The sequence below is a fragment of the Anolis sagrei genome, chromosome 4, assembly GCF_037176765.1.
Source record: "Anolis sagrei isolate rAnoSag1 chromosome 4, rAnoSag1.mat, whole genome shotgun sequence".
Classification (NCBI taxonomy): domain Eukaryota; kingdom Metazoa; phylum Chordata; class Lepidosauria; order Squamata; family Dactyloidae; genus Anolis; species Anolis sagrei.
The window spans coordinates 130,397,820-130,421,800 of NC_090024.1; the positions used below are offsets into that span (position 1 = coordinate 130,397,820).

A 23,981-nucleotide genomic window follows, 5' to 3' on the forward strand; every position below is an offset into this window, starting at 1 on the left:
AACTGTTTTATATTATCAGTTATAATATTATTGATAACATTATAATGTAATACAATATAAACTAATCATACAATATATTCTTATATTACATGTAATATTACTAATAATATTACAGTATAATACAATACAGCAATATATAATACTAACATTGGAGCCCCTGGTGGCACAATGGGTTAAAGCGCTGAGCTGCTGAACTTGTTGACCGAAAGGTCGCAGGTTCGAATCCAGAGAGCAGTGTGAGCTCCTGCAGTTAGCCCCAGCTTCTATCAACCTACCAGTTTGAAAACATGCAAATATGAGTAGATCAGTAGGTACTGCTCCGGTGGGAAGGTAACGGCATTCCATGCAGTCATGCTAGCCACATGACCTTGGAGGTGTCTATGGGCTATTTTGGCTCTTCGGCTTAAAAATGGAGATGAGCACCAACCCCCAGAGTCGGACACGACTCGATTTAATGTCCGGGGAAAACCTTTATCTAATACTAATATTGTGCTATGCTAATAATGTAATGTAATGTAATGTAATGTAATGTAATGTAATGTAATGTAATATAATATAATATAATATAATATAATGCATGTACATATAACTTGTAAGCCATTCAGAGTCCGCTTCAGGGTGAGAAGGGCGGGATATAAATGTCATAAATAAACAAACTGTGGTCCCCTGGGCACTCTAATAGAGAGTTCAGTTAGTTCAGGAAGGAAGCCCTAAAGCATAATGGCCACTAGTCAGGCATCTGGAGAGTAGAAGTCTGAATAGCAGGGGTCCCCAAACTTTTTTAGCCGAGGACTGGTTCATTGTCCCTCAGACTGATTGGGGGGGGGGGGGGGTATAATATAGTTTGAAAAAACCACAAATAAATTATTATGCAAACTGCACATATCTCATTTGTAGTGCAAAAAAACCAAAACACAATATTTAAAACATAAACATAACTGTATTTCAATGGGAGATGTGGGCCTGCCTTTGGCTAATGAGATTGTCAAGTTAATTAGAACTGTTGTGTGTGCCTTCAAGTCATTTCAGACTTTAGGGTGGAGGCCAGGTAAAAAGCCCTGGAAGGCATTAGTTTAGGAGGCCTTGAGCTTTAGGAAAAAGACTGAGAACGAGAGCTTTCTGGAGAATTCTAAGCACCTCCCTAAATTATAAATGACATGGTTCTGTAAGATTGTGCTGACAAAGTTAAACCTATAGGAAATTACTATTAAGTTTGAAAACTCTCAGTAAAGCAACGAATAACAGCATCTGTCGGAGTGACTTACCACCATCATGGCACACATAATTCCAAGCAATGAAGCAAGAACACGTCTGGCCTCCAAATTCTTTATTATCTGAGGTAAATGTCCCCTTCTAAAGCACTCACAGAATTCAGGATACCCATTAGAATGAAGGAGAAACATTACAATCAATTAAAAACAGTAATAATTAATGTATAAAAACCACAATAAGGGAGTGCCGCACTACGGCAAGCAGAAACTCAGTAATAAGGCATTTTTTGGTTTTCTTCAGCACTCCATCATAATCCAGCAACACATCTGCAGAGAGGCCTGCTTTGCCAAGGTAAACAAGGGGGTAGGTGTTAGGGCCTACACTGCTTCCAGTGGAAGAAACCCTATGCTACACAATTTTGCCATCAGATTCAGGTCTGCTGGCTACTTTTTTTATGCTGCAGGGGTTGTGATTCCCTAAAACTTGTTTCTCTAAGTGCAACAACTTCACATACAGCTTATCAGCCATATCTTCACTGACGTCCATCTGAAAGACAGAGCATACAGTAGTAAAAACATGTAGATTGGTTTGGCTTCTCCCACTTACAAGAGCCCCGTTCTTTTTGGCACAGAACACACAGAATTTCCCATCCAGCATTCTTGTAATCTTATAGTCTATTTTCCCAAGCTCTTTCATACTGATAAATCTCTCCAATATTTAAAATTAAATCCCATCTATAATTAAATCTACAATTTTAGATGGTTTATTAAATCTAGACATTGCTTCCCACTGACAAAAGCAGTCTCAAAGGGATTTACAGCACATACACAACACAAATGAAAAAAAAACCCACTATGATTACTGTATGGAAACAACATTGTTATAAACCACTGCACAACAAACAAAAACAACTTCCATAAAATAATGTAAATTCAATACAAGACTTAAATACAATAATAGAAATGGTCATTTGCATTTCACATTTCTATACACTTTCCCTGCATCCTTTTCTCTTAGTGCAATTTAGTATGCAGGATGACCAAGGAAGTAGCAAAATTATGTTTTAAAAAACCCATTATTTTGTAAAGAAATAATTGCTTTGTTTAATGACTACCTTCTGACAGAATTTGTCCATAACTACATGGAGCAGCATATAGTAACAAAATGAAAGAAACTGTAGTATCTATGCAATTCTCTCAGTGTTACATACTTACCTTACGGAGCGCGACATAGTTCTTTCCAAAAACTGTGGTGCAGCTATGGTATTTCACCAGTGGGTTCAGTGCCTCGGGCTTCTGCTTCGTTAACCAAATCTAGATTGAGAATAGAAACAGTTCTCATTCAAAACATGCTCAGCACATTTGAGATCTTCCCTCTGGGCTGAAACTACAGAGGTCCCACACTGAGATTGCTTAGCTGTAACTATGTTCCTTCAAGTGGCCATCGTAAAATTACACAAATGGGCAATGCTCCACCTGTACAGAGCACTGTTTGGAACCTTCTACATTTTGGCAGTAACCCCATCCCTTTCTATGCCTTTATTTATTTATTTAGTACATTTCTATACTGCCCCTCTCAGCCTTCCGGTGACTCAAGACGGTTTACAAAGCAAGAATTCTATGCCACCAAGGACACAATTACAATATAAAAACATCAGCAACAATAAAATTAAACATTATAATGAAACATACTTCAATCGATAATCATTAAAATCAATGTCCAGTTCCACCATATAGTTATTCCATTATTATATCCATTACTCTGTATTTTCAAATGCCCACTCAAATAGCCATGTCTTAAGATTCTTCTGGAATGATAGGAGCGAGGAAGCCGATCTAATCTCCCTAGGAAGGGCGTTCCATAGCCGAGGGGCCACCACTGGGAAGGCCCTGTCTCATTCCTGCCAACCGTACTCGTGATGATGGCGGGATCGAGAGCAGGGCCTCTCCAGATGATCTTAAAGTCCTTGCAGGTTCATAAGGGGAGATTTGTTCGCTATATAGAGGATTCCCATCAAATTCCCAGTTCCATGGCCGCCAAAGCAGCAGCCATGTCACTAGGAATGGTAGAACACAAAGTGGAGAGGATGGGGGAATTGTGTAAGTTCACAGATGGCCACTCGAAGAAACACTTACAGGTAAGAAACTTGTCCTCTTTCTTCATGGTCTCTGTGAATCATACAAATGGGTGGTATACTTTAAAGGAAGTGCTCAAGGACATTTTGAAGAGTACAGATGGACCAAAGTCAGGGCAGCCAAAAAAATTATAGTCTTGTAACTTTCTGAGATCAGAGTGCCAGATACACAGAGGTCAAGGTCTGAATCATGCCAGAGAGACAAGAATAGCCAAAAAAGAAAAACACATCTGCCCAAATCAAATACCAAAATTAGCCGAGGTAACACTATAAAGCAGAAAGTTGCAATTAATGCTGCTGTGGCGAACGATGGAAAGGTACTGTAGATTTATAAAATCATGGAAAGCAGACAGGTTTACTGCCAAAATCTAGATTTAGAGCTCCAGAAGTTTCCAAACAGTGCTCTCTATAGATGCAGGAAAACTCATTTGTGTGATTCACAGAGATGAGAAAGTCAAAAAAGAGAGCATTAGACTCATGTAAATATGGTACAAAACACCAGAGATCCAAAATGTATAAAGAATCTAATGCACGTTGGAAATTTGACCACCACAAAGGAACATTTTATCATATGTGATGGCATGTGAAAAGGCTAAAAAATGGATTCAGATATATATTCATTGATGCAGAAGATTTTAAAGATTTTAAAGAGTAATGGTCAATTAAAGCCAGAACCTTTAATCCAACATAAATCTTTCAATTAATACTGAAAGCTGCAAAAATCATGAAATATTACTTCTGATGTATGACAATGGCAGAAAAACTGCTTATATGCAGAAAGATGCAAAAAAAAAAAAATCTTACCTGTGCTTCTGCTCCATTATATGGAGTCAGTGTATACGTGGGAGTAAAAAGACGCAACTGGTAGAGAGAGAAAGGCAAGAAATTAATTCTCTTTCCCTTAGACCGTGGCATTAGGGTTATAAAAACATTCTGAAAAGTAAAGCAAGATTGCCATCTCTTCTCACCAAATATCTACAGCTGGTGTACTGCAAACAGGAAACACTGAAAAAGCACTTGCTCTATAAAGAAGCGTCCCTGAAGCTTTCTTTATTTCCTAACCCCACTGTTCGCTCCTTTTGACCTCCTCCCTCAGAAACACATTCTCCCACTACTTATCTCATCCAGGGTTTTATCAATTTTACCCTGTGCATTTGGCCCACCCTCTGCATTTTATTTCTCTATCATGTTATTTAGTAACTGTTTATTTTATTTTCTTATTTCATGCATTTTATTTTGATATTATTTTTGTGTCTTTGTATTTTATTTTGCTGTACTGTAATTTTGGGCTTGGCCTCATGTTAGCCATCCTGAGTCCCATTTGGGGAGATGGTGGCGGGGTACAAATAAAGATGCTGCTGCTGCTGCTGCTGCTGCTGCTGCTGATGATGATGATTATTATTATTTCCTGGAAACTTCCCACTACCATGTATACTGGTACAGTCCACAGACTACTACTTATTAGTCTAGAGCAGTGTTTCTCAACCTCTGCTGCTCCAGGTGTTTTGGACTTCAACTCCCAGAAATCTCAGCTTGTTTTTTACCAGCTGTTAGGAATGGTAGGAGCTAAAGTCCAAAATTCCCAGAGGAGCACAGTTTCAGAAACACTGTTCTAGAGTAAAAGACCTTTGCAGTAGACTATCTGCAATACAGGGCTATTGATCTATACATGCAGCCTTTTATTATGCTTTAATTTGAATAGCTTCCTATCCCCACCCTCCAAAAAGATTACCGTATATACTCGAGTATAAGCCGACCCGAATATAAGCCGAGGCACCTAATTTTACCACAAAAAACTGGGAAAATGTATTGACTCGAGCATAAGCCGAGGGTGGGAAATGCAGTAGCTACTAGTAAATTTCAAAATAAAAATAGATACCAATAAAATTATATTAATTTAGGCATTAGTAGGTTAAATGTTTTTGAATATTTACATAAAATTGTAATTCAAGTTAAGACTGTCCAACTCTGATTAAACCACTATTCTAACATTCTTCAATGTAAATATACTTACATGTCCTCCAATAATAATAAATAGAGTAAAATAATAAATGTAATAATAATAATAGAATAAAATAATAAATGTAGTAATAACAACAACAATAAAATAATAAATGTAATAATAACAACAACAACAACAACAACAACAAAGTAAAATAATAAATAACATTGACTCGAGTATAAGCTAGGGAAAGGACTGAAAAACTAGGCTTATACTCGAGTATATACAGTACTTTAGGGCAGTGGTTCTCAACCTGTGGGTCCCCAGGTATTTTGGCCTACAACTCCCAGAAATCACAGCCAGTTTACCAGCTCTTAGGATTTCTGGGGCTTGAAGTTCAAAACACCTGGGGACCCACAGGTTGAGAACCACTGTTTTAGTGCATACTACTGCTTCAGAAGGCCATCACACTCACCAACCACAGGATGGGGAAAAGCAGCTTCCAGAGAAAGGGGGACAGAATTTCATATGTCATGTTGGTCATCACGACACCTGGACATACGACAGTAGAATACAAGCTCTATATAAAGAGAAAAAGGAAGAAACAAAAGAGTGAGAAATGAACCCTGTGGGCACATAAATCAACACTCAAACATGGCTTGTGCTTGGTATGTAAAATGATACCAGATAAAGAAGCTTTTGTAGGAGTGTTCACCTTACCAGCATCCTCTCTGCTCTTTATTCATGTGAATTGGGGGGGAGGGGGGGAACTAACCAAAGATGATCACCAGTGAGTTTCATTAAGGCTCTTTTTTTAGGAGGAGGAAGTATGTCATGGATCTGTATCTGGTGTGTTCAAGATACCAGAATATCTCCATGCCATAATTTTCACAGCCAAGCTCAAGGAATAAAAACATCTGGAGGCCCTGAGCAAGAAGGAGCCTGATAACACAAATTCTTACCCGCATGTTGAAGTGCTTATTTAAAGCCACACTTGTGAGGTCTGTAGCATATTTAGAGGAACTGTAGGCCTCTGTGCCTTTACTGTGTTGGAAGTCATCAAGACTGAAGTTTCTCTTATGGGCATTGACTGAGGAAGTCCAGACAAGCTGGGAGGGTGCTTCCATACAACAAAGCAGAGGTTCCAGCTGTCTAATCTAGAAACAGCGACAACAAAAAGGTTTTTATTAGGATCCAAGTCGATTCAACATCTGATGCTATGAACAAATGTGGTCAGATTTGAAGCATGTTGGGCGATTTTAACATCACACACATTCTGGCAGAGTGGATAACGCCTGCAAAGATTGGCCAAGGGCCTCCTATTGATGATGTTGTCCCCAGGAATCGTGTTAGTGTAACTGTTTTCTACATAAGAAAAAGTATGACTGAAGATAAAATGTATTGTTATGCATACATAATTAGGAGTTTAACTGATTATTATTTTTGAAGATGGCGACAACTTTTGCCTTCCTCCAGTCTTCTGGAACTACTCAATGATTATTACTAGTAGTTCTGAAATTTCTTCTGCCAATTCTTTTAATATCCTTGGGTGTAATTCATCTGGTCCTGGAGGCTTGAATTTACAGTATATTCTGGCGTATAAGACTACTTTTTAACCTAAGAAAATCTTCTCAAAAGTCAGGGGTCGTCTTATATGCGGGTGTAGTCTTATGCATGGGAGTCATCTTAACTCTATATTTTAACTGGAAAAGTTGGGGGTCGTCTTATACGCCCAGTCGTCTTATATGCCAGAATATACGGTATAGGCAGAAATCCCTACACTGCTCCTTTATCTATTCTGAGCTGCAGTTCTCCTGCTGTATCATCTGCTCCAATAATTCCAAGATGAGCACTGTTTACCTTTTTGGGAAAAGACTGGGGCAAGGAAGGTGTTGAATAGTGCTGCCTTTTATTTGTCCCCTGGCAGTATTTTGCCATCCCCTGTATGCAGTGGCCCTGCCATTTCCTTGTTCTTCCTTTTGCTACAGACATAATCAGAAAAGCCCTTTTAATTGGTATTAACCTCTCTAGCCATGCCTGAACTCAATCTGTGCTTTGACTTATCTAACTTTCTCCCTACACATGCTGGCTATTCATTTGAATTCCTCTTTGGTGGTGTCTCCCTTTGTCCATTTCTTCCACGTGTCGGTATTATTACCATATTTATTTCCACTTCTGACTCCTAAAGGATACCCTTCTAAATCTTAACTCATTTGAAAGATCTTTAGATATCCATTTTGGTTTCTTTAGATATCTTTTCCCCTCATTGCACCTGTTAGAAACTGTGTCTCCAAGATCTTGCTTTTCAGAAATTCCCATCCACCATGAACTCTTTTTGCTTTTAGGATTCCTGATCATGTGACCATGCTATATTCTCCCCTAGGTTGATTGAAATAGGCTTTCTTAAAGTATACAACAGTGATGACAAACCTTTTAGAGACAGTGCTCAAATTGAGGGCAGCGAGGGGATGGCATACGCACCAGGAGAAAGGGCCCTGCGGGCCCCTTCTGGAATGCATACCATACGTTTGCTAACCACTGCTCTAAAACAACATGGCATGTTCCTTCCTGCTTAAGGAACCTACCATTTCAACACCATTTATCAAGTCAGTTAGAGTCAGATTTAATGTTGATGGTTCCTTTGTTGTTTCTTCCTACTTCTGGAGAATGGGAACTGTCTGCAAAGCAAGCAAGGAATTTATTGGACCTGATATTTTTGGCAGAGCTTGCTTTCCTCAAATATCGGGATAACTGAAGTCTCCCATTACTACATCTCTCTTTTCTGAATGTGTGGTCATCTGTTCAAGGAAGACATTCAAGACCTTGGTTTGGCTTGGAGGTCTTTAGGAGACCCTCATAATGAAAAATATTAATTACAGCAATTGATTGATGATTAATTACAGGAATTACTTGATGGAAGGAAGAAGTAGCAATGAGAATCAAGTCTAACTTTCTGAAGTTGGACAGAAATTTTAGTAAACACAAACCCAGCTTTTAATACTCTGTTAAGCAAACATCTGATTGTGAAAGAGAGACAGGTTAACACTCTAAATATTATTTATTTATTTATTTACAGTATTTGTATACTGCTTTTCTCACCCCGAGGGGGACTCAAAGCAGTTTACACACAAGTCATGGCAAAAATTCAATGCCAGTACAAACAATTACAATTATACACTACAATTAGACATACATCAAATTAAAAAATACATCCATGAGCAATAAAACAATCATTAAAACAATATTAGATTGTACAATGCTGCAGAATAGGCCAATCTTACTAAGAAAGAAGAGAGAGATGACCTATTCAGATTTTAGGGAAACGACTCATTTTAATAAACAGCAGCAGGTGTTTTCCCAGTAGTCCACAATGCAAGCTCCATCTGAACTGGTAAGCTTCCAGAACCCACCAGCTGCTGGTTCTAGGCATTCTAGTCCAGGCCTCCTCAAACTTTTGCCCTCCAGCTATTTGGGCCTCCAATTCCCAGAAGCCTTAGCCAGATTGTTCAGTGGTCAGGAATTCTGTGAGTTGGAGGACCAAACAGCTGAAGGGCTGGAGTGTGAGGATGCTGTTCCAATCCAAAGAAGTAATATTTCGGCATCCTACTTGTTAGTGCCTTCAAATTCTCTCAAATTCTCTCTTCCACCATTTCCACTCAGCATATTAAAATGCCTTGAAGAGTGATAGGGGATTGGATTGGATGGCCCTTGTGGTCTCTTCCAATTCTAAGATTCTATCTACAGAAGAGGAATTGCAGTGACTGACAACACAAGAAAACCCGGTGCTTACAGCCTTACCCCTACTCATTTTAAGCTCTTTCGTATTCTGGATAATATTCTATCACCATCATGATGTCAAATGTTTGATTATACACCAAATCGAAATAGTATGTGTATAATCACTTAGATATATAACACTTATAGTAGATTAAAATGTTCATACCAGTACAAAATGTCCAAATAAATTTGTTGCAAAGACCTCCTGTAGGCCATCTGGAGTGACCCTGTCATCCTGGCTCATCAGGCCCTCAGCTGTGGTCAGCATCGTGAGAGCTTTCCTGAAAAAGGGACAAAAGTGCAATGCTCATTTTGTGGAAAAGAGGACAGTCACTAAAGACAATTCCTATGGAAATGCCAATTTACTAAGGCAAAAAAGACCCTTTGATAAGACTATAGTGAGAATTACGGAGGTGAGATAAGAATTCTGGAGGGACTTTTACTTGACATGTTGAACAGTCAATTGGCTTTTAAATTGCAATATTCATGCTAGTTGAGTTTTCTGGAAGCACCTAGCTGGCCATTATAAAAGGATCATTAAATGGGGAGGATTAGCTGGGAGCTGAAGTCCAACATCCTCTGAACAATTGCATGACTCACACTAAACTAGAAGGACCATTCATCACTTTCAACCAGGCTCTTTTTTGAGTTTTTTTAACAGTGTAAACATAAAATCAGGGTTAGAATTTCAAAGTTTTCTAACTGAATCCCTAGACTGCAGAGGGGAAGCCAAAGCAAGTCAAATGGATAGCCTCTGCTGTTTTAGAACAGGGATTTCTTTTTTTTAAAAACCCCACTGTGGCTGATACTTGGGGATTATTGTGGTGTAAGGGATGGTACTTATGGTTCAGTGTCCATTTTCCCTACAGGCACCAGTGATGTGCAATTTGTAGGATATCTACCACTCTACAGCTTGGGCTAGTAGAGTATACAGCAGATGCAGAAGCAGGTCTCCATGCTTCTGTCAAAGAGATCCTTACACAACCAATACTTAGGACAAGGAACTAGATGTAGTGATTGATTCCTCAGCAATAAATCAGGGGGAACCTACCCTGAAGCTCAACATTAGGACAAACAAGATGAAGACTGTTATGCACGCTATGCAAATTAAGCTTGCTATATAAAAGCAAGGCAAAATGTAGTTCCCATATTGCACATGAAGCAGCACATACTGTGCATAAGAGGACTCTGTTTCATTTTGTTCCACTTGAGGATGTTCCATCACTGTAGCTACAGAGGATTGGGTCTGGTCAATGTTTGGATAGGAGAGCACTTGGGAACTCAACTTAGAGAAAGAGAAATCTTTGGTTCAGCCAGAAGGGTGCTCATAGAATGGTGAAAATGTGAGCAAGAAGGTAATGTAAGACCATGAAAGCTATGAGCAATAGTTTGTAAATGATATGGAAAATTGAGACAGGAAAAATGATCATCATACTCCAGAGAAAGATATTGTATCAGAATTGATAGCAAATGAGTACTTTGTATACCCTCCCTATGCCTCTGATTTACTTCAACAGCCATAACAGTAATATTAATAATAATAATATCTTTATTTATATCCCTCCCCATAAACTAAAATAATTACATATCTTTCAGTAGAATTAAAAATACTGCTGGTGATTTTTTTTTTTTAGGTACCACCTTTTTAAACATTGCAAACATCCAACATAAATTTTTCAATGAACTGGGTGTGAATAATAGCTAGGTAACCTTCTGAAAAAGGTGATATTTTGCTTGGTAGCTCATGCTCGGTTTAGTTGCTGCCCTTGAGGAAAAGATAGTAAACTATGGAAAGAGAAACCCATCTGCAAGGAGACATGAAGAAGATGCAAGGGAGAAGATATTTATCCAGTGGCAGGCCTGAATTGGTTTCCTGTGAATGACACTGGGTGTCATATTAGGAGTGCATTTCTGCTACTCTAGACACATTATTGGAAGTCTAACCTAACTTGTAAAAGTTTTGTATACATACTAAAAACTTTCTCCTTTTCATTGCGCGACCGTATTTCCACCTACGAACCCATACGATCCCTTCAATCTTCCGGAGAGGCCCTTCTTTTGCTCCCCCCCCCCCCCCCCGCATCGTAAGTGGGACAAGAGAGAGGGCCTTCTCTGCAGTACCCCCCCCCCCCCCCGGCTCTGGAACTCACTTCCCAGAGACATTAGACAAGCCCCCACACTGGCAATCTTTAGGAGGAATTTGAAAACCTGGTTATCCCAATGTGCCTTCAGTGATTGAATGAAAGATTCTCCCTGACCACACTTTGCACAAAATGTCCTTAGACGCACTTTACTTTATGGGTTGTGCAATGAAATCTTTCCTCATTCCTGGAGCCTCCTCCTTATAAGTTACTCTGCCCTATCTCCCAGTGTTTTTAATATTTTCTATAATTTTATCCATGAATCTGGCCCTGCCTAGTGAAATTTCCTGTGTTTTTAATGCTTGATTTTATATTGTTGTGTTGTATATTATTTCGATTTTGCATTTTATGTATTTTGCTTGTTTTATTGTGTTTGTGTTATAGCTTGTATTGTATTGATGGGCATGGCCTCATGTAAGCCGCACCGAGTCCCCCTGGGGAAGATGGAGCGGGGTATAAATAAAGCATTATTATTATTATTATTATTGTTATTATTATTATTATTGCGGCCCTCAAGCACTTTTTTTCCAGCTGAGACAAAGACAAAGGGCCATGTCTTCTCCATACGTCTAAGCTAAGTGTGATCTGAAACAGAAAGGAGCTCTGGAAGAGGCCTCCCCTGTGTCTCCTCTATGCATGAGCCATGCCTTCAAGATGCAGGGAGAAAGAGCAGAACTTCTTTAGCAACAGAAGCCCAGAGTTTAACAGTCCATTGCTGGTCTTGGCTTTTTTGGGGTGGAGGGGGAAATAGGAGAGGCCAATGTTACTGCCTCTCCAGTCCTTGCTTAATTCACAGTATGCTTTTTGCCTATGAAAAACAAGTATTTATATAACACTCAGATTTGTAGACTTCTGTGAATAGTCTACTAGCTTGTATGCTTATACTGCATACATGTGTAGCAAAGGAAACAGAAATGCAGAGGGCAATCTCAAGTCACACCAGGCTCCCTACATAGTAGAAAGCATCACATTGCAAGATTCTGTCTCAGAGAGAGGTTCATGACCTAAAACCTGGGTTTAGGTTTCCAAGACAGAAAACTGGCCACAGTCCTCTGTCCTGAAATGTCTTTTGAATCCTTCCCTCCCATCCACAATGCCAGAAGGAAAGGAAAGAGCAACTAACCAGAGAGTTATATAATACCTGGAGAAGATGCCTTGTAAAAATGCCCAGAAACTGACACGTGGATTTACCATGATCCCGGCATTCAAGAAAAGATAATCCAAACGTTGAAATCTACACAAGGAAAGTGACACTTGGTTATTGCAATATCTGCAATGCCACAGTGAAAACAACACCAAGTTATAGTAAGTAGAGAAAGACAAAGAACACCAGAACTGCTTAATATTGTAAGCCATCTCTGGAAGACTGTAGTCTTTACAAGGCAGTTAAAAAATTAATCAGACAAATAAACAAAATATAATATAAAGTGTGGTTTTCCACATACTTCTTTAGCAGGAAGTTTGGGGCCAAACTGAAGGATCAAATTTGTCTTCAACAGTATTATTTCAAGTTGTTGGCAAAGAGTTTCAGTGCATGTCAGAGTGATCTCTCTCCCACTTGAACATTTCCATACATACAAAAACCTCTTATATCAGGAGGGCAGGGGAAACCACTCTCCCTCGCATGCTTATATTCTTTTTCCAAAAGTGTTATCATATGAAAGTATATAAATATTGGATTTCTAGCTAGAGTTGGAAATATTTTGCTACTTTATTCTGTTTATTGTAACAACTCAACTTGGTTTAAGACATTGTGTATTACTACATGGTACATTCTCTGAACAGTTTTGGCCCCCAATCTAATGAAGGTAAGCAAGATTTCTTCCAAATATATTTGGATACAGTGGCAGGACGCTTGCTGTAACCTTGATTATTATACTTCTTAAGCAAAGAATTATGTGTATGTGCCATCTAGCAGATACAAATTCACCATGGTATAAACCTAGATATGATAGAGCTTGGGGTTGCTTAGTTCATAATCAAGCCAAAAGTAAATTTTGGCGGCAAATCACACCAAGAAGCCATTCCAAGTTATTTTTCCTCACTCAAGGTTCCCATCTATGTGTTTTCAGGGAAAATGGTGGGCATGAGAATATCTAGTTCTGTCTTTAAAAGAGTAACCTTTTAGGCAATATGTTTGCTACAAGTGGATGGATACTATTCTGAAATTAATCCAAGGTCGTGGCTTCATAGCAAAAACTTGTAATATTGGCAGAGTCTGAAAACCTTGGGAAACAATTTGAATGGACAAGGAAGAGAGAAACTCTACTGAGCATCAGGAAGCTCATCTAAATGCCTTTTCACGTACCTTAACTTGATCTCTTTAGCTGCGTGCAGGACAGAGTCCAGCTTGCCCACATCTACTTGAACAATGCTGATGTCTACTTTGGAGAAGTTGGACAACAGTTTGTTACGAGTTGCATTGGCCTTCTCCATGTTCCTGCAAGCTAAGCATATATGGAGGCTGGCATCTTCTTGGAGGAGGCGCGTACACAGTGCAAAACCAATCCCACTGTAATAGTAACAACACATGGTTAAGGCACTGAGAATCAAGCTGGACACCTGGAATTTGTTGCAGACAAAAAGAAACAAGCTGTGATCAATGCCTTCTATGCAATTCACACATTTCTGGGGATGGGGTGGGAGAGACAATTCCCTACAAGTTTCCAATGAATAGAGAAAGCAGAGACCCCGGCTGCACAGTTCAGATAATTTTCTATGGTTACATCACAGACAGGGTGAACTGACAGGGAGCTCTGGCGTGGGCTGGTCCATGAGGTCACGAGAGTCGGAAGTGACTAAACGAATAAACAACAACAACCCACTACCATATAAAATCCAGAATATCTACTTAGAAGAACTGGATTATATGACAGTATAGACTCATATAATCCACTTCAAAGCAGATAATGTAGATTAACTGCTTTGATAATCTGGATTATATGACAATGTAGAAGGATCCTCAGTTACATTCTTAATGTATTTAATGAAGCCCTCAAGATGTCTGAAGATTACCAAACTCACGTGAGGGACATATATACAGGGCCAGATGACCAAATCTGTGTATCTCTATTGCACATATCAAGACTGGACTGTTAAAAGTCAACCAAAAATGTATTTATTCTGGACTTCATAATACAAAAGAAAAATACTTCAAAATTATTTGAACAAATGACGGAAAACACCAAATGCAAGCTCAAGAAATATTGAGCATCTTGCACAGAAATTTAGCAATTGAGAAAGGATGATGAGAAAGGATGATGGTATAATTTTTTGTGTATCCTCACCAAATACGCGCCAAGTCCTCCAAGGAAAGATCTAGAACAGGGGTCCGCAAACTAAGGTCCGCGGGCTGGATGTGGCCCTCCAAGGCCCATTCCTGCCCTAAACTTTAGGCTTAAGGCCACCCTAAATCTGAAACAACTTGAAGACACACAACAACAACAATCCTATTTAACTAGACTATCTCATCAGTCAAAGCAGGCCCATGTTTCCCATTGAAATACTGGTAAATTTATGTTGCTTAAAATTGTTCTTAATTTTAAATATTGTATTGTTCTTACTTTTTTTGCATTCAGAACTATAGTATCTCTCTCTCCCGCACTACCGCTGCAAGTTGTCCCCCTAATGCCATGTGAGTCCCCAGGTGTTTTGGCCTAAAACTCCCAGAAATCCCTGCCAGTTTACCAGCTCTTAGGATTTCTGGGAATTGAAGGCCAAAACATCTGAGGACCCACAGGTTGAGAACCACTGTCCTAATGGATTTATTATCTTCCTGTGGGTATCCATCTCCCAACTCAAAAAGCAGAATGTATGCTAGGAAACATACTGAATAAAAAAGCTGTATCAAAACAACAGAATTTATTTATTTATTTGTTTTATTTCTATACCGCTTTTCTCAGCCCTTAGGCGACTCAAAGCAGTTTTATTATTGTGTTTGTTTTAAGATTTAGTTTTATTTAATGCAGTAGTTTTAGTGTAATATATTATTGGGAAAATTACAAGTGGGAGCTAGGTGATCAGCTGAAGGGAGGAGAGAACTAGGAAAGAAGTGAAAAATCAGGAATGGGGTCCTACTTTATAAATGGCTGAGGTGTCACTTAACTTCAGTTTTAAAAACAAAAGATTATCAGACACTCTCCTCCCTTCAGCTGATCACCTAGCTCCCACTTGTAATTTTTCCAATAATATATTACACTAAAACTACTGCATTCAATAAAACTAAATCTTAAAACAAACACAATAATCTCAGACTTACTTACATTAATAAACAAATACTAGCCACACAACTACTAGGACTTTCTACATAGCTCACACTCATTACCTGTTAATTTTTACCCTTTTAAAATCCACCTCCCTTTAGATAACCCAAATGACCATGGTTCTACTTTTAATAGCATTCCTTGTCTAATTAATAAATTCAGTAGTTGAAATTTACCCCGCTGTTGCTGTGAAAAGATGATAAACCAGTCCTAATCTTTCTTTAAAATTGTGATTTTAAAATATATATTTATTCAGAAAAAAAAGAAAAAAAGAAAGACAATACAAAAAAGCAGATTTTTCATAATATAATGCTGAAACTACTACATCTAACAAAACTAAATAACTGTTTGTGTATTTTTTTTTCAATGAGCAATTCAAGTGACTCATTGCTGAACTCATCAACTTTTTCAGCTTCACTCAGCAGTTTGTTACTGTGACATATGATTGCAGGCACTCTTTGGTTTGTTTCTCTTCTAACACACTAAAGAACTGTAAACCAAACAACAAATCTTTCTGTGGTTAGCTATCAGCAAAACAACTCAGAAAACTGCATTCAGAAAACATGACATGTATTATTTGTTTAGCTACTCCTATTGCAAGCAGAGATAATCATCACAATAGTAGTTTGAGAATTGCACTATAACTTTGAAGTCTATGGTTTTGATCTCTGCACAGTAATGGAGACCCACTGGGTTGTCTCGGGTAATTTATCTGTATTCTCTCAGCCTCAGAGGAAGGCGAAGACAAACTCCCATGGAACAAATCTTGCCGAATAAACCCCACAATAGGGTTAATAGGGCCGGCATAAGCAGAAATTAATATAAATGACAACAACTTCAAGCAGACACAATAAAGAAGTATGCACCAGCATATGCATCAGCAGCTTATTAGTAACCAATATGCTAATGTTTGTGTGGGTACAATCTTGTGATCATAGCCAATGAGTATTTTCGATTATATAAAAATAACAATTCCCTTGAACTGTTTTGCTTTTGTCTCAACAAACTGGGCCATGAGAGGCTCGGAGATTGCCTATGGACACTAATATTGCTGATTGATTACATATACACACACATACACCACACACATGTACACATACACGCATATACCACCTACTGCTTGAAAATATCCCAAAACACAATTCCAAAAAAGCAAACCTTAATCTCTTCATTTCATATAAAGGACACCATTTTACTATGAAGGAAAGAGAAAAAGAAAAAAGGAGATGGGAAGGAGAGAGGGGGATGGGGGAGCAGAGAAAAGAATGGAAGAAAAAAGTAAATTAAGAAACAAAAACAAAAAGATAAAACTGGGAAGCAGGGCAGTGTGGTGGGGGGGGGGGAGAGAAAGGAGACAAGAGAGAGAAAAAAGAGAAAAATAGCCAAAGTTCCGGTGGTTATCAAGGGTCCACTATATGAACTAAAAATACTACAATTAAGCCCTCCATTTGTGTGGGGGTTAGTGACAAAGGACCCCAATGTATGTGGAAAAACAGTGAATTTTTTAAAATGCTCATTTTTATCAGATGAGAGAATGCCTTTTTAGAAATCTCTGGGTCAGAAGTTGATCATAGGCCCTTCTACACTGCCATATAAAATCCAGATTATCTGCATTGAACGGGATTATATGGCAACGTACTCATATAATCCGGTTCAAAGCAGATAAAGTGAATTATCTGCATTGATAATCTGTATTATATGGCAGTATAGGAGGCATCCTAGAAACACAGAGTAAACTCTACAAAAAGCATTATCTCTCTAAAAATTTCTAGGCTCTCTGGCACAATTATAGAGTCAGTTTCCAGTAGAAGTAGCCCACAGAATCAAGCTGGAGGTCCCCAAGATTCCTACAAAGAAGATATGAATCAAATCTGCAAATAAAGAAATCCACAAAAGTTAAATCCACTAATGTGGAGGGTCAACAATAATATAACACATTTATAATTTGATCTTTAGATACATTTTGAAGAAACTGAGAGAATGGACAAATTTGAAATCATAAGGAAGATTATTTATTACAAAAATATATTATACCTAAATCACATTTCTCTTTCAGATACTTATAAGGACACCTAATTTCAAATTAACAAAGGGTAGTTAAAAAGTCTGGAAAAAATGTAACAAAGCAATCACTGTCTCTTTATAAGATGGATATAAATGAATGTAGAGACATCCTATCAACCAGATGCAAGCAGCACAAAAGACACCCTTCCACACAACAATATATTCCAGAGTATGAAGGCAGCTAATCCACAATAAAGAGTCCCCTGTGGCACAGTGGGTTAAACCACTGAGCTGCTGAACTTGCTGATGGAAAGGTTGCAAGTTTCAAGTCCTGCTATCAGCCCCGGCTTCTGGCAACCTAGTAATTCGAAAACATGCAAATGTGAGATCAATAGGTACCGCTTCGGAAGGAATATAACGGCATTCCATGCAGTCATTCCAGCCACATGACCTTGGAGGTGTCTACAGACAACGCTGGCTCTTCGGCTTAGAAATGGAGATGAGCACCAACCCCCAGGGTTTTCTCACAAAATGAACTGTACGCTGGACACTGGAGTTGCAAGCGACAGCCAGAAGAGGATTTCAAAAGTATCAAAGACTTCACCTGACTGGGTTGTTGTAGGTTTTTTGGGCTATATAGCCATGTTCTAGAAGCATTCTCTCCTGACATTTCACCTGCATCTATGGCAAGCATCCTCACAACCTCTGAGGATGCTTGCCACAGATGCAGGCAAAACGTCAGGAGAGAATGCTTCTAAAACATGTCAATATAGCCCAAAAAACATACAACAACCCAGTGATTCCAGCCATGAAAGCCTTTGATAATACATCTTCATCTGACTGTACACTAAGATATGTTAATCCCTCCTGAAAATACAGGCAGTCCCCAAGTTAGGGCACTTCCAAACAGCCATATAACCAAGAATATCAAGGCAGATAATCCACAATATCTGCTTTGAACTGGATTATCTGTGTCCGCACTGCCATATAATCTAGTTTAATGTGGATTTTATACAGCTGTGTGAAAGGGCTCCTAAACAACTCATAGTTGATAACAGGGGTTAAACAAGAGGACGTGAGAGAAATCTACCCCTGGGAAGGGAAATTCACTCCTGGAAGAGTTATTATTATGGAGAAAAGCGACTCCACTGAAGCTTCAGCCCCAGGTCTTGTTTCCACAACAAGCCAAATTTGTCAAAATTCAGTTATGACTGGGACAGAAAGTGAGGTGAAATCTTCTGGACAGCAAAACAGACAACAAAATGGGTTGCTGTAGGTTATTTCGGGCTATATGGCCATGTTCTAGAGGCATTCTCTCCTGATGTTTTGCCTGCATCTATGGCAAGCATCCTCAGAGGTTGTGAGATCTCACAACCTCTGAAGACACTTGCCATAGATGCAGGTGAAACGTCAGGAGAGAATGCCTCTAGAACATGGCCATATAGCCCCCCAAAAAACCCTACAACAACCCGGTGATTCCGGTCATGAACGCCTTCGACAATAGACAGCAAAAGGTACACTACAAGGGTGTTAACCCCCTCCCTAGCTATCAATAGATAGATTGATTGATAATAGATGGATAGATGAAGTTACACTTTATAATGTACCTGTTCTGACTTACATACAAAGTCAACTTAAGATCAAACCCAGAGAACCTATCTTGTCCATAACTTGGGGACTGCCTGTATACAGTAATGGCTCTCCTCTGTGTGATAATAATAATAATAATAATAATAATAATAGTATCATAGAATTAAAGAGTTGGAAGAGACCTCCTGGGCCATCCAGTCCAACCCACCCGCCAAGAAGCAGGAATATTGTATTCAAATCACCCCTGACAGATGGCCATCCAGTCTCTGTTTAAAAGCTTCCAAAGAAAGAGCCTCCACCACGCTCTGGGGCAGAGAATTCTACTGATGAACAGCTCTCACAATCAGGAAGTTCTTCCTCATGTTCAGATGGAATCTCCTTTCTTGTAGTTTGAAGCCATTGTTCCATGTCCTAGTCTCCAGGGAAGCAGAAAACAAGCTTTCTCCCTCCTCCCTGTGGCTTCCTCTCACATATTTATACATGGCTATCATATCTCCTCTCAGCCTTCTCTTCTTCAGGCTTATTATTATTATTATTATTATTATTATTATTATTATTAATGTCGCAATCCCAAGTGACAGCAGGATTGCAGAGAAACAACAGGAAAAGCTGACATAATATGAGGATTTAAAGATCGAACTGCAAAGACCCTGGCACAAGCCAGTCAAGGTGGTCTCAGTGGTGATTGGCACACTGGGTGCAGTGCCTAAAGACCTTGGCCTGCACTTAAACACAATCGGCGCTGACAAAATTACCAGATGCAGAAGGCCACTTTACTGGGATCTGCACGCATTATTCGCCGATACATCACACAGTCCTAGACACTTGTCTGATGCGTGATCCAATTCAACAGCCAGCAGAGTGTCTGCTGTGGACTCATCTTGTTGTGTTTCTAATAATAATAATAATAATAATAATATTTATTTATCGTATCAGGAGCAACCAGACATTTGTATTACATTTTTAACAAAAACAAACAAACAGACAGACAGACAAAACACAAAGTTTGCAAGCTTGGTAGTTGAATAATAATAATAATAATAATAATAATAATAATAATAATAACTTTATGTTTATACCCTGGCCAAGGGGACTTGGGGCCGGTGTACAAGGGACAAGCCCAAAAATTACAAATAGAACACACTATTTAAACATGAGATAAAATATAAAAACAAACACAATTGTAAACAATATCAAACAATATGGCTGAGAAAAAATGCTGAGGTTCAGGCTCCATGAGTGCAATACATCCTGACGAAGAACGCAAGGAAGGCGCAAAGATCAAGTAGACAGGACCGGGAATAGTGTCATCAAAGTGTTGAGGTGGATGATGAGAATAAAGTGCTGAATTGCTACCATTGGGATACTTAAGGGAGTCTTTAAAATGCTCAGCCAGAAAGGTCCTGGGCCTCACTAAATTACAAGACCCAGAATCCTTAAGGAAAGAGTCAGCCACAGGGTTTCAGGTGGGATGCTTCTCTTTGCCAACTCTTTCCACTTCAAGGTGATAAGGCGTCCTCCAGCTGTGTGGGCCTCCAACTCCCAGAAGCCTTAGCCATCTTGTTCAATGGTCAGGAATTATGGGAGTTGGAGGCCCAAAAAGCAATTGGTGGCTGCTTGATTCAGCCCAAAGGTCCAGTCAGTTCAGCATCCTGTCTCCCATTCACTCTGGATCCTTTCAACTGATTGTGTGGCTATACTATTATGTTGGCATGGGCAAACTTTGGTCCTCCAGGTGTTTTGGACTTCAACTCCCAGAAATCCTCGCAGCCTCAGGCCCCTTCCTTTTCCCCCTCAGCCGCTTAAGCGGCTGAGGGGGAAAAGGAAAGGGCCTGAGGCTGCGAGGATTTCTGGGAGTTGAAGTCCAAAACACCTGGAGGACCAAAGTTTGCCCATGCCTGCCAGTAGGTTCCTAATACACCAAAGTTCATGACAGGAGGAGGAGGCCTCTTCCCGCCTTTTCCCTCACCTGCTCGCCCCAGTGACGACGGCCACCTTCTGCATGGCTGCCTGTCTCGAAGGACGCGCCAAGACACCGAAAGCAGGGCGATGGAGCCGGCTGTGGAAAGCAACCTCGCTCAAGCCACGCCCCTTCCCTTCAAGCCACGCCCCCTCTCGTTCTCACCCAATGAGAGCCGTCCCCCGGGAAGCTTAGGGCAGGGCGGAGTGGCGTGAGGGTAGTCCGACGCCAAGTGGGCGGGAAGCTCTGTCTCTATTCCTTTCGCAGGAGTGGCTGGGAGTGCTGCGGGGGCGGGGCGCGCCTGTCGTTCCGGGCGTATCATTGGCTGGAGAGCTGGGCGCACGAGGGCCGGCTGTCATTCTCTCTTGTCAAACGGCCTCTATGTCCGCATCCATTGTGGGCCTCCAGGGGGCGCTAAGGGGACATTTTTGGCTTTGATGTCAATCCAATGGATCTGACAGTGAGGCATCCTTCCACAGGTTGTCTTTTTTATATGCAGATGAAGAGCTCTGTTGTAAATGTTGGCCTTTTAGAGCCCTTTCCACAGAGCTGTATAAAATCCACATTGAACTGGATTATATGTCAGTGTGGACTCAGATAATCCAGTTCAAAGCAGGTATTGTGGATTACCTGCCTTGATATTCTGTGTAGACTCAGGGCCCTCAGTTGTCAGCAGCAACTGTTTCTGGAGTATAATATTAGGGTTGAATGAAAAGTAATGCCTCCTCCATCGTGGGTTTGGATGGGAATATTTTAATAAATCATAGAATCATACAATTGGAAGAGACTTTGTGGGCCATCCAGTCCAATCCCCTGCCAAGAAGCAGGAAAATCGCATTCAAAGCACCCCCCACAGATGGCCATCCAGCCTCTGTTTAAAAGCTTCCAGAGGCAGAGAGTTCCACTGTTGATTTTCGAGCTGTATGGCCATTTTCCAGAAGCACTATCTCTTGACATTTTGCCCACATCTCTGGCAGACATCCTCAGAGGTTGTGAGGTCAGTTGGTAACGAGGCAATTGGGGTTTATATATCTGTGGAATGTCCAGGGTGGGAGAAAGAACTCTTGCCTGCTGGAGGCATGTGTGAATGCTGCAATTGGCCACCTTATTCGCTTTGAATAGCCTCGTAGCTTCAAAGACTGACTAGTTGCTGCCTGGGGAACCTTTATTGGGAGGTGTTAGCTGGCCCTGATTGTTTCCTGTCTGGAATTCCCATTTCTGAGTGTTGTTCTTTATTTACTGTCCTAATTTTAGAGGGTTTTTTTTTTTTTGGCTGATGAGATAGGATTGCTGTGACTGTGGTTGTGTGCTTTCAAGTTGTTTCAGATTTAGATTGATCCTGAGTGAGGGCAGGTAAATGACCTTGGAGGGCCATATCCCTGTTCTAACTATCCCAACAGTCATTGAAGGCTTTCATGGCCAGAATCACTGGGTTACTGTGAGTTTTCCGGGCAGTATAACCATGTTCCAGAAGCATTCTCTCCTGGTGTTTCTCCCACATCAGTGGCAGGCACCCTCAGAGGTTATAAGGTCTGTTAGAAACTAGGCAAGTGAGGCTTATATATCTGTGGAGTCATCAGGGTGGGAAAAAGAACACTTGTCAGTTTGAAACATGTGTGAATGTTACAATTAGCAAGCTTGATTAGCATTTAGGGGAATTCCAGACAGCAAACAATCAAGTGCCAGTTAACACCTCTCAAACAAAGCCAGGCATTTGCTTCAAACAGACAGGGGTTCTTTCTCCCACCCTGGACATATACATACACACTCCACTGGCCTCCTTTCCGAAAGCCCTCTGAACAAACCTTTGAGGATGCTTGCAACAGATGTAGGCGAAACATCAGGAGATCATACTACTGGAACTTGGCCATACAGCCCGAAAAACTCAGCAACCCATTCTAACAGTATCTTAGAATCATAGAGTTGGAAGAGCCCTCATGCGCCATCCAGTCCAACCCCCTGCCAAGAAGCAGGAATATTGCATTCAAAGCACCCCTGACAGATGGCCATCCAGCCTCTGTTTAAAAGCTTCCAAAGAAGGAGCCTCCACCACAGTCTTGATTTTTCTGGAATTTGAGGCTTGATTGTACTTGCCTTCAGTGAGAGTGTGTATCCCCTCTTATTTCTATGCAGAGCAAGAAGCCAAACAGAAGACTCTTCCATGTTGTTGTGCAAGGAAGATTGTCCAGCTTGGCCAATGACAGAACTCTCTTCTACTTTACACAAGCAACAAAGTGTATTTTTTAAAAAGATTCTTATTTACATATCAACTGATAAGAACAATTCAATGTGGCTTTACAGAGAATAAATGAAAGGAAAGCTGTACATTTATATTTAAGCTTCATTTTCAAAAGATTGATTTTTGAATGAACATCATGTTACAAATGAATATTAAACAGCCTGATGTGTATACAAACAGTCCCCAAGCTACAAGCAAGATAGGTTATGTAGGTTTGTTATTAAGTTCCATTTGTTTGTAAGTCAGAAAAGGTACATTTTCTGGTACAGTGTAAGTCTAGCCAAAAATATATTTTAGTTTTGGATAGTATAGGGGTTAATACCCATGTGGTATTCGTTTTGCTGTCTGAGCTCCAGTTCAGAAGATTTCCCATCACTTTCTGTCTCTGTAATAACTGGATTTTTGACAAATGTGGCTTGCTGTGGGAACAAGGATTGGCGATAAAGCCTCAGTGGAGACACCTTTTCCTCATGATAACTCTTTCAGGGGTGAATTTTCTTCCTAGAGGTAGTTTTCTTCATTTCCTGTTGTTTCACCCCCATTCTTAACTGTGAGTCGTTTGTAAGTCAGATGTTTGTAACTCAGGGACTGCCACATTTCACTTGTGAACATCTCAAATACATTCTTAATGTTCTGGACTAAAAACAAAATCTCTCATAAAATATGGAACAACTGAAACATGGATGTTGTGACAAGGCCAATATTATGTTCTCATCTTAA

The 23,981-nt window shown here is 39.9% G+C and overlaps 1 protein-coding gene across 1 annotated transcript; it reads right to left on the reverse strand.

Moving 5' to 3' along the window:
- Nucleotides 1-1,312: 1,312 nt before the first annotated feature.
- Nucleotides 1,313-21,396, reverse strand: HSD17B7 (hydroxysteroid 17-beta dehydrogenase 7). The gene is made up of 9 exons (XM_060774374.2): nt 21,032-21,396; nt 13,515-13,718; nt 12,348-12,440; nt 9,232-9,346; nt 6,251-6,445; nt 5,764-5,868; nt 4,151-4,207; nt 2,427-2,525; nt 1,313-1,758 (listed from the first exon to the last, which is right to left on the reverse strand). The coding sequence occupies exons 1-9, from the start codon at nt 21,064-21,066 to the stop codon at nt 1,621-1,623; spliced, it is 1,041 nt and encodes a 346-aa protein (XP_060630357.1). The 5' UTR covers nt 21,067-21,396; the 3' UTR covers nt 1,313-1,620.
- Nucleotides 21,397-23,981: the final 2,585 nt, after the last annotated feature.

What these genes read in the sequence shown, in the direction of transcription:
- HSD17B7 (XM_060774374.2), bottom strand. Translation starts at nt 21,066, where the DNA reads ATGCAGAAGGTGGCCGTCGTCACTGGGGCGAGCAG. An exon ending in GTCGTCACTGGGGCGAGCAG is followed by an intron (nt 13,719 to 21,031) that starts GTGAGGGAAAAG and finishes TTACTATTACAG; the next exon opens with TGGGATTGGTTTTGCACTGT. An exon ending in TTACAAGGCATCTTCTCCAG is followed by an intron (nt 9,347 to 12,347) that starts GTATTATATAAC and finishes TCCCTTTTTCAG; the next exon opens with GAAAGCTCTCACGATGCTGA.